Source organism: Etheostoma cragini, chromosome 4 (genome assembly GCF_013103735.1).
Source record: "Etheostoma cragini isolate CJK2018 chromosome 4, CSU_Ecrag_1.0, whole genome shotgun sequence".
Classification (NCBI taxonomy): domain Eukaryota; kingdom Metazoa; phylum Chordata; class Actinopteri; order Perciformes; family Percidae; genus Etheostoma; species Etheostoma cragini.
Genome location: NC_048410.1, coordinates 12,532,401 through 12,543,723, shown reverse-complemented (window position 1 = coordinate 12,543,723; position 11,323 = coordinate 12,532,401). Strand labels below are relative to the sequence as shown.

The following is an 11,323-nucleotide window of genomic DNA, read 5'->3' as shown; positions in this document are numbered from 1 at the left end:
CCCTGAGGAATGCTTCCAGCACCTTGTTGAATCTATGCCACGAAGAATTGAGGCAGTTCTGATGGCAAAAGGGGGTCCAACCCGTTACTAGCATGGGGTACCTAATAAAGTGGCCGGTGAGTGTATGTACTGCATTATTTTAATGGAGTTGCATTTGTAAGACAATATACTGTAGTAGATGAATTTGAATCGTTTGCTACTGTCTTCCGGTAAATTACCCTCTATCCTTATTTGCAATGTGAAGACCCAAAGAATTGTTCCTTCTGATAACTTGTGCACATGATGGTAAGTTATATCTAAAAAATGAAGAAATTGAAGCATTCCTTTTCTAAATCTGACATACTTCAGGGAGTGTTACAAACATGTAAGTAGACAAGAGGACTGTCCTTTGAAGAAATAAGCTGTTGACAGGGAAGGAAAAGAATAGACGGAAAATGAAGAGGGAACACGGCATATTATTTCACACCCATTTCAAAAGCTAAAATTGGATTATTTACACACTGTGGATCTTGGTAAGTGGTTCACTTCCACAGATCCAAAACATTACACTCACATGAGTTAATGTGACATCTCTTACAAACACAACGCCACCTCGCAGCAGTTCAACCAAATATCCTGCATCCGGCACCTGACTGCAAACATATGACCAATCTGGATGTTGATCATATGGTGCTCTCATGCTTTTTGTTACATTTCACATGCAAGCATGTTTTTAAAGCATTAATAACTTTCAAATTTAAATCCTCTGTTTCAGGTAGTTTTTAGTTAGAAGTGAGTCTAGAAATAACAGTATTTATGCTGTATGTTTGCAATCATTAAACATTATGTGAGTAAGATATTTCCGTGCCTTTGCTTTTAACAGACGCCTGTCCCGCACACTGAATCCGTCGCTGTTTAATGAAGCCCAAATGACAATTAAACAAACAGTACAGCAAATAAACACACAGAGAACTGGGTCATCGAGCTGTCAGACTGCTGTATTAGATACCCACCCCCTTTCTCTATTGTATTTCCTGTACACTTTACAATTCATCAAGCATTTACATGATGAAGGCCCACTCCACAAAAACAAACAGGTGCAGACTCACTCAGTGGAGTGAACGACCACTGTTTCCATGGTTATTGTTGAGTTGACTCAATGGCTTGCATTTGATACAAGCGTGTAGACTAATTTGTAGAGACAAATTGAAAACAATTACACAGTTTACATCCTGTTCATGCATTCACTCAAACATTCATTCATCTATTCTTCCCTGCTCACCTGCGTCTTCAGTACGGTGAAGCCTCAATTATCGATAAAATAATGTAAACAGAAAGCTGGATGGTGGGCCTTTAAATCAGACTGCCACACCATCACTTTTTCATAGAAACATTGACACATCTCAGCAAATTACAAAAGACTAGGTATAGCATGACCACAGCTATGTAAGTGGCTGTTACTTTGATGTATGCTTACTTCAGCTACTGACCCCCATGGTGGAAGTGAGTGTGAAATGTGAATTGAATTGGAACAAGAGGTGTGTGACAGAAAGAGCTGTGCAGCCTGATTAGAACAGACATCACTAATGATTGTTGTAGCACTCTGCGCCTTCACCTCATCCTCAACGTCACATCATCATTCAAGACATGATCTGTGGGCTCTTTCAGCTCTTTTAAAGACAGGACAATCACCATCATCCTCTCATTCAGAAAGTTATCCCACCAGATTATGCACATTCATGCAGTCATGTGGGGTTTTCCATTACAAGCACCTAACCTGTGCTTGAGTCTTTTGTGCAGAATGACAGTGCAGAAATGGCATCCTTGTGAAGATGTGTTCATGTGATTCTATTATTATCCTCCTGGGCATGCAAAGGGAGGGTCTAGGCCAGAAGGGAAGGCTCAGTTACAGCAATGTCTTTTGTCTGGCGATGTCATAGAGGAACAAACTTTTTAACAGAGGACATGCAGTAAATACTCACTGATCTTTGGAATGGAGCTTTTTGTCATTGTGGAAATACAAACAAGCCATAATCTATTTAAATGGTTACAACTCCTTCCTCTGTTGAATTAATGTTTACAATGTCCTTATTGCTCTGTCTTTATTGTTTTCCTTTTTTCTGAACTGCACTTTATTGATTTTTCTGTATCAAATCCTGCTTTCTTGTAGCCATGTTATGCTATGTTAACATACAAACGGTCAAATACAATTTCCAAAGCACAAAGTACAATATCAATGGGTATTCATACTTTTCTTTAAGCACAATACTCCACACTAGAGGTTCAGGCCAAATGCAGATACATCATTTAATTTTCAGAATCTTCCCCCTTATTTAAGGAATATATCACCTCTGTTGAACTCACACAGGTCTGTATGCTGCCCTTACAATGTGTGGGGGGATGAGTGTTTTGTAATGTTTCATACTTTGTACCAGTTGACTTTATAGAATACTATCTTTGTGGTTTCCTGTTGTTTAAAGCATGTAGCTCAATTAAACTTTGACCCACATAACTTGTAAATATCATCTTATAAACTATAGGAAAATGTCAATGATCAGCAATTTGGAAGCAATGTTCTCCTTTTACTGACTAATGCTTAATAAAAGACACTAATCCACTGTTGGTGCTGCACTTTATTAACTGAATATTTTTATATATATATATACGTATATATACAAGCATTTTAATAAAAAACTGTGAATTCACACAAGAGGAATGTAACGCATGGAGTGCAAACACAGATTGGGCCAGGACTGAGCTTGTGGTATGTGAGGAAATTGTATATCTTATACAACAGCACCCTCCAGTGTTATCTTCTGTATTCAATGAAAACTATATATATTAAAATACTCATTACACCCAACCAAAAATTGTGTTTACATTATCAATTACTCTATTGGTTATTTCCAAGAAAATATTTTAAAAAGTGTCCATCACAATTTCCTTCAGACAAATGTCACATTTTAAAATGTCTTGTTTTGACCGTCCAACAGTCCTAAACCCAAATATATTCAGTTTCCAGTTAAATAAAACAGAGAGTGAGCAAATATTTGGCAATTACTTGATTAAAGACTTAAATGATTAATTAGTTATCAAAATCTATTTTGAATTTTCTGTTCTGTTCATCGACTAAATGATGAATTGATTCATCATTTGGCGCTGTCTAATGTCTGTATTTGCCTCTATTTCTGTTTAATACAAAGATAGTGAGAAAATGTGACCAACAAAGTCTTTTTAGATGGTCAGTTATGTATTTGGGGTTCTTGGGATGTAAAAGTTTGTAATTGGCTGACAATTAGTAATGGCCAAATGAAGCTTTGTGAACCAGTGTCTTTATTTTCTGGGTCAACTAGATAGCGCTCTTAGTTTTGAGAGAAAGACCTAAGGCAGCAAGACTGTATAGCTGCAGCCTGGAGCATCCGTGTCATGCCATCCCGCCTGGTGCCATCCCCGAGCTTCTATTTTTCAAAATAAAAGCTTGCGTCTGGAATGAATTAAGTTTGCGTTGACTATCATAATTGATTGTGTTGTGCCTGCCTCTTGGCCAGGACTCCCTTGAAAAAGAGGTTTTTAACCTCAACGGGACTTTCCTGGTTAAATAAATAAAAAAATGCTAATGAATAAAATACTTCAAATAATTGGTGTTTTTAAATAAACAGTAATGGCAATCACACAAATGAATAAAATACTTTAAAAATATCTGTCTAAAAGATAGATGCCAACTATCATACTGAGGAATAAAATATTTAAAAATATTTGTTAATCTTCAAATGTAAAAATAAAAAGGAGTCTTGGAAAGTGCAGATCCTTATCCCTCCTCAGGAAATCCTGCCGTTAGTTGGCAGAAATGGCTGCGTTGATGATGCAGGTTTCTTAAAATGTACGTTTAACATCCAGAAATCAACAAAAAATATGTATGGCTAAAATTGATACTTTAACAGTATTTACATTTTTTAATTGATTGCAACAAATGTGGTCACAAACTTACCCATGACATGCGATTTTGTATTTTTGACCCTACGAACTTACAGCTAGACACACTCTGTGTATTCAAAACCCTTTGTTGAAAAGAGAGCGACATCTAGTGGACTCTGAAAATAATGACACTGGTTCACGAAGCTTCTTTTGGCCATCATTACTAACAGTCATTAACAGTCAAATTCTCTTCCAAAGCAGGCTACAGATTCCCATTTGTTATTTAGTTATGTTACATTACATTGTGCTACATCATGACGAAAGTTTTGAAGAGGATTACATCACAGTAAATGCCAGTCACAACCTAAAGCTTTTCACAAAAACGTATTGTCTTAACTTCCACGAGCAACAATCACTCTGCTGCAAAAACTTAAGTCTGCGTCACAAGTAAAGTAACATCTTTTAATACAATAAATTAGATGCGCGTTATAGAAAAAGAGTACTTGTGAAACATGCTACACACAAGGGATTTGTACACATGTGCTAAGCAGTTCATCTCCTCAACCTGTCATTCATAGTTGGATAATCCGCCTCACATCATGGATCAGAAATAACTTTATATAACAGATGAAAGGACTGGCTACATAAGAGGGGACCACCCATGGATAAAATACTAAAAATATACTTGTGTAAAATTGTTTTTAATTGTCAGTAAAGAAGAAGACGGAGCTTCAAGTAAAAGTAATAAGTTACTTTTTACATAAGACAACATTGTTGTTGGTGATATTTTCCAGGCAACTCGAACTAAAGAAACTGAAAGAGAATTAAGCCTGTTCAAGACAGAAAAAGCTGACAGCTATGTTCAGTTACTTCCATCTGTAAGTGACAAACACAAAAACTTAAGGTACTGCATACTTTGAACTTCACTGCCAAAGGCCATAGTTCATTATTTCAATTCATTTTTTTAAACATTGTGTCTTAAAACTACTAGCATGCCCACGTGTGCAGGTGAAAGTTACGTATAATGAGTAACTGTAATCGTTCCTCTTCTCTATACTGGTTGTGTTGTCAAGAGATCCCTTCCTAAAGCGATTTGATGAAGTGATGGAAGACTAAATCCAAAGTCCTGGTCCTGTGTGAACAATACATTCAAAGGTTTAAGGTAGACGATTCAAATGTGTATTTTCCTTAATTGCAGTATGTTAACTTTGTGAGACTATCTTCCAAAATGTGCACCTAACCTTCCAGAAAAGGCCTCAAATTAACATGAAAGTGAAACTTGTCCCTTTTGTTGAAAGGGTTTGTGCCAAACGTTTTTCTGAACTGAAGTGACTTAACAAGTTATTGTTTAAATAAAAAACATGATACGTTATAATGTGGCCTGCTAAAGTAGCCACACCTGTTGCAGAGGCTTAACAATATGGAATATATGCTGGCATGTGTTTACATATAAAACGGTGTTAGGCCTTGCTGGCTTTGGTTCTGGACTTGGGTGTTATCTTAATCCCTGCCTAACACTCAGCCACTGTTAATAAACCTGATATGAATGTGCACGGGTTATTCAGTCAGCTCCTCAGTCATCAGACAAAAAGACCTTCTATTGGTGGCCAACATCCGTCTGCACCTTAATCCGGCACACACACACATTATATAAATATGGCCATCCAATCCAGCTTCACACAGAGAAACAACTCTAGGCGGTCTGCTTGTGTGGCTCATTTACAAGACTGGTCTCGAGCATCATGATTGTTATAGTGGACCTGCTGCTGATGCTTATCCACCTGAGCTATTCCATCCTGCATGCCATCTTCCAGACTTTCCTAAGGCCAAGGCTCAAGTGCATTGACGGGGAGCTCTGTCTGATAACAGGGGCCGGGGGCGCGCTGGGCCGCCTGTTTGCCCAGGAGTTTGCCAGAGAAGGAGCGGACCTAGTGCTGTGGGATTGCAACACGACTGCCAACGAGCAGACCGCCAAACTGGCGCGGGAGCTGGGAGTTCAGGTGCACGCATACACGGTGGACCTGTCCAAGCGTCAGAACATCTATGAGACGGCGGACCGGGTGAGAGCTGAGGTAGGGGAAGTCTCCATTCTGGTCAACAACGCTGGCGTGGTGGCCGGACGGAGGCTGTTGGACTGTCCCGACGAGCTTTTGGAAAGGACTCTGCTGGTGAACTGCCACGCGCTGTTTTGGGTGAGACTACAACGCACGCACCTTTTACACACATTTGAAACCGTAAAACTATCTTTGCCAGACACAAACCCTCTACCAGCGTGACATAAAGTACGTAACATCAAAGGAATTAAGTTAACTTTTTTGACCACCTGCTAAAAATCCACACGCCAGTGTCACTTTTTACCAGCCGTTTTTTTGCCTCCTTAAGGTGAAAAACGCGTTTGTGGTTGCCTGGGTCGGACTGCTGGGATTGTCACGAGTGATAAAAATGCGATAGTGGCCCCCCGGCTGTCAATCAATGTCTTCCTGTGATGCGGTCCCCTGATTGGTCCGGGCCAGTGATCAACTGCGTACCCTGCTTACTGATTGATTACTGAATCACTCAATTCTTATTGGCTACCAGCCAACGTGGCAGGTAGATTGACATTGTTACCTACCAATTACAAAATTCACCCGCATTTGGTGGGTGGGCGGGATTTTAATTCCATACCCTGGTAACATCCACTCAATATAGTCCTGCCCTATGATCTGTATTAGTGCACTGATGTGTGAAGGGATCAGATCAGCTTGTGATCATTAGCACCAAATATCATATATAAGCAACATACATTGGGCGTTAAAGCACTTCTAATGCTCCTCATCTGGCAAAGGAGAACGCCTGTCTGTTGGGAACAGTTGGCGGCCGACTGTATGTGGGCAAATGGGCACCAGATGCTGGGCACCTCAGAAACTGTAGTCGCTTCCACTCTGTGCATTCATTCTTTGCTGGATTTCTGCATGGCCACAGCTTTAAAGGCCTTAAAACTAGATTTTGACAATAGGCTCCTTTTTAAAAGACATGGCCTCAAAATAGGCCCTTGTCATGTCAGTTAATATTGTGCTTAAGTGGTGCATATTTTCATATTCCCTAACAAAGTCATGGATAATAAAATTACCACAGAGCAGCTGCCAAGAGTCAACAGTTACCCACCTGGTAATCCAGCCTTTCCTTTGAGGCCACAGGTTCACGATGTTGTGAATATATTTGTCGTGAAAAAAATAATAATCTGTTAATGTAAACAAGATGTTTACAATTGACAATGTGTACCGTTCAAACACACTTAAGTGTAAACTCATTTACCGGAGCCCGCTGCAGGTGATCTTGAAGCTTAAAGGTGTAGAGTCCCTATGTCAAAATCAACAGTATACAATATTGCCATTTCAGTTGACACTGTAATACAAGTTAAAGCAAATTGAAGCAAACATATTGACCCTAAGGCCAACCTGTGGCCAGACATACTTCTGTGCAGATGACGAAGCTTGTTTTTTCAAATATTGGTGGAATATTTCCACATATTGGCTTCACCAGGCAAACACGTGGGTATTTCCTCACCTGATCTCCTAAAATGCTTCAGATACCATAAAGGTTAAGTAACATTAACGCTATTGCTAGTTGTTGAAGTTATTTGGCATTATTTATATTTTGCGGTAGTCAAAAGGTGGATGGGCTTGCCTCAGGTTGTTGCTGACCGGTTTAGCAGGCTATCTATATGTCTAACTTTTTCATAACTCAACAGATGACAAAGGCCTTCCTGCCTCAGATGAAAGCAAAAAACCGTGGTCACATTGTCACCATTGCCAGTGCTCTCGGACTATTCAGCACTGCATGTGTAGAGGTAAGACAAACAGTTGTGTTCAGAATAATAGCAGTGTGTTTAAAAAAGTGATTAATGTTTTTTAGCAGTGAATAGCTTTTAATTCCATAATATCAATGCATTGGGAACACTGCACATTCAATTCCAATTCAAAACATGACCAAAATTGATCAAGTTTGTGTTATACCGTTACAGAAAGTGAAGAAAAAGGAATATAAGGCTGTTTAAAAAAAATATTATTTGCATTTTTCTTTACCAACTTAAACATTTACTGTGTTAACTGAAAAATGTCTCAAGGCTTTGCTTTACTTTGAATCACTGCACTAATATTTAGCTGCATAACCATTATTTCTGAGAACTGCTTCACATCTGTGTTCCATGGAGTCAACCAGCTTCTGACACCTGTGAACAGGTAATCCAGCCCAGGACGATTGAACTACATTCCACATTGAGGTCCAGGGACCGGGCCGGCCACTCCATAACATCAATGTTGTTCATGTGGAACCAAGACTTTCCTTGCTTAGTTTTTTTTGGGGTCATTGTCTTGTTGAAAGACCCATTTCAAAAGGCATTTCAAAGTGACCTCATAAAGTATTTTGATGTATTGAAACTGATCTACGATCCCTGGTACTCGATTAATAGGCCCACCACCACAGTATGAGAAACATCCCCATAACCTATCTGTATCACCATGCTTTACTATCTTTACAGCATACTGTGGCTTGAATTCAGCGCATGGGGGTTGTTGGACAAACTGACCCCTTGACCCAAAAAGAACAATTTTGCTCTCATCGGTCCAAAGAATGTTGTGCCATTTCTCTTAGGTCCTTTGACAAAATTCCAAATGTCTTTTTTTTTTTTACCAAAGGGACTTTGCGGGGGCTTCTAGCAGATAACTTTGCTTCACATAGCCTTCTTCTGATCTTAACAGTTTTCACAAGTAACTTTAATTCTTTGATTTTCCTGAAGTTGATCATTGTTTGAGCCATTGCCATTTTGGCTGTTCTTCGATCCATTCGAATGGTAGTGGACCGTTGTTTCCCACGTCGTTCAGGCTTTAGATGCCATTTCAAGGCATTTGAAAGCATTTTGGCTGAGCAGCCTATCATTTTCTGCACTCTCCAATCAACTTTTTAATCAAAGTCAACTGTTCCTCAGCAAAATGGATCATTCCGGACATTGATCTAAGTATTTCGGTGTAAAATGCACTATAACCAGCATGCACAACATGACTCTACAACACTTTCTAGTCAATTATTTGCCATTAAGAAATATCACTTCTACCAAAAAATTTGATTTATGAGGTTACTGATGTTGGACTGCTATTATTTTTTTACACAACTGTATTTGATTAATGACTTCCTCAATCACAAACTGACAGACAATTAAAAAAACAAACAAACATTATAGACAGCATTTAAATGCTTGGATTTACTTTCCTCCTTCAGGATTACTGTGCCAGTAAATTTGGCGCAGTCGGATTCCACGAGTCACTGGCGCACGAGTTGCTCGCAGAGGACATGGATGGCATCAAAACCACTTTAGTCTGCCCTTATATTGTTGACACAGGGATGTTTGCAGGCTGTGAAATCCGGTGAGATGACATCATTCATCATTTCAACTTTTGTGAATAACTAGAAAAAATAGATTCTCTATTCTTCACTTTTTCTTTGACATCAGAAAGGAGCTTCGCAGTTTAATTCCACCCCTGGAGCCCCTATACACTGTGCAGCAGTCAATGAAAGCCATTTTAGCTGAACAGCAAATGATCTGCATTCCTCGCCTGATGTACATTGCCTTCTTAACACGAGCGTGAGTATAATATAACGTGAATAGGGCCATTATTGATGATTATTTTCATATTAAAAGACACTCAATGAATGTGGGACATTTTGTTTTCCTTCTCTAGATTGCTCCCATGGGAGGCAAATGTTGCAACATATCGCTTCATGGGAGGTGACAAATGCATGCTACCCTTCATCAAGAATGTTGAACGGAGGACCTCCAATGGCCACATCAAATCCTAAGACTGTCAGCCTGCCGTATAACCTTTTGGACCAATGCAATCGCCAAAGGCTCACACTGTATATTCTTAATACACACATTTGTCACCCCAAGGGAGAGCCCAAACTTCATGTTTAGCTTTTAACAATGGCCTGAAAAGTAACTTTATTCACTGCCATTGATGCATGCATGTTGGGTCATTTCTGCTTATAAATAACTGGATAAAAAGGGCCACCAGGGATGGTTTAAGGAAACTCCTCCTTATTTATAAAGTTATTGATTTATCTCAGCACTGGAGGCCAAAGAACCAATAAGATTTACAAAACCAAGATAAATTCATCAAAATACTGCTTCTAGAAAAGAGGCTGCAATAATAACAGATCTACACAAGGGCCTCTTTTAATCACATTAACAAACAGTGCAGAAACAAAGACTAGACAATAAGAAATTTACGGGAAACATGCAAAATATTATGCATTATTTTTAAGCCACAGACTGCAGTCTCCATAAGTGTAAAGGGAATTAGGTCATACAAAAAAGCAAAGAAACCCCTCCCATATGATTGTGATGTTCAGCTGTTCCACAATACTGTTGAAGTATACCTTTGTGAAATAAACTGACAATTGTATCAGAACTTGGTATCCAATTCCTTGTAAGCCACACGGCAAGGGCCCAAAAAACGAAACTAATTCAGTTAAGTCAATTTTTGGTCATGTCTTTAAAAACTCTTAAAAAACATGTATCAGCGAAGACACCCTAAATTCAGGCATTTAAAGTCAGGCTAATCGATTGTAAACTGTAGAGTCAAACCAAATCTGTAAAGATTTAAATTCAGCTGAAGCCGGTCTGTCGTGGGACCTGAGGTCACCGTGGTTACTCTTACAGTGTATTGTGGTCATCTTGTAAAGTGAACACCAGCACATCAGTTTCAAACCAACTGCACAGTGGCTGCCTGTAAGTAGCCCTGCAGGAACTGGAGGGCCTCTGCATTCAGACTGGTGCTCAGCATAGACGGAACCTGCACCAAAAAATTGAGACGAGGCGAGAATCACTTATTTGCTTTCTGTGTTGTCCTATCATCTGTAGCAGAGCACAACAGTTACGCAATAATCAGAACATTTCTGTTATTACAAGTTTAACGTTATGACTTAAAGAAAAATAACCAGAGAACAAGACTTTGGCAAAACTTGCAAAAAAAATTCCCCTGCATGTCTTAAAACATACCCTTCCTGGACAGGCAGTAGAGAGCTTGTGGAGTGACTGAGCCAGCAGGATTTTGGGATTGCCAACAGCGTCTCCTATCGGGTCGTGCTCCTTCTTTCCGGCAAAGGCAAGCTGCGAGAACGCTGTCTGATAGCCTGGTGCGTCTTCAATGTCGATGAAGTGCTCATCATCTGGGATGCTGTCATCTTCTGGCAACTCAAATAGACCAATGAGTGCCTGGAGCAGAGGGGTCCTGAACACACACATTAACTCCCAAATCATTGGTTTTACTTTTACTCAAGACAACAAATTAACACTTGTAACACATTATGTATCAGGAGAGTATTTCTGCCAAATGTTTATATGCAAGATTTTATGTCCACTAAGTCCTGATAAGACAACCGTGGGGGGGGG

At 39.5% G+C, this 11,323-nt stretch overlaps 2 protein-coding genes across 3 annotated transcripts in view; one reads left to right on the top strand and one right to left on the bottom strand.

Moving 5' to 3' along the window:
- Positions 1 to 5,496: 5,496 nt before the first annotated feature.
- LOC117943687 (retinol dehydrogenase 10-like) lies at positions 5,497 to 10,245 on the top strand. The gene is made up of 5 exons (XM_034869967.1): positions 5,497 to 6,086; positions 7,625 to 7,723; positions 9,151 to 9,296; positions 9,383 to 9,514; positions 9,612 to 10,245. The coding sequence occupies exons 1-5, from the start codon at positions 5,637 to 5,639 to the stop codon at positions 9,727 to 9,729; spliced, it is 945 nt and encodes a 314-aa protein (XP_034725858.1). The 5' UTR covers positions 5,497 to 5,636; the 3' UTR covers positions 9,730 to 10,245.
- Positions 10,093 to 11,323, bottom strand: part of cse1l (CSE1 chromosome segregation 1-like (yeast)) — a 9,906-nt gene continuing 8,675 nt past the window's right edge. For both annotated transcript variants that reach the window (XM_034869965.1, XM_034869966.1), the window contains exons 24-25: positions 10,931 to 11,162; positions 10,093 to 10,724 (exon numbers count right to left, since the gene is read on the bottom strand). In XM_034869965.1, the coding sequence (XP_034725856.1) occupies positions 10,635 to 10,724; positions 10,931 to 11,162 (322 nt within the window). In that variant the 3' untranslated portion in view covers positions 10,093 to 10,634. The remainder of the gene's footprint in view (positions 10,725 to 10,930; positions 11,163 to 11,323) is intronic.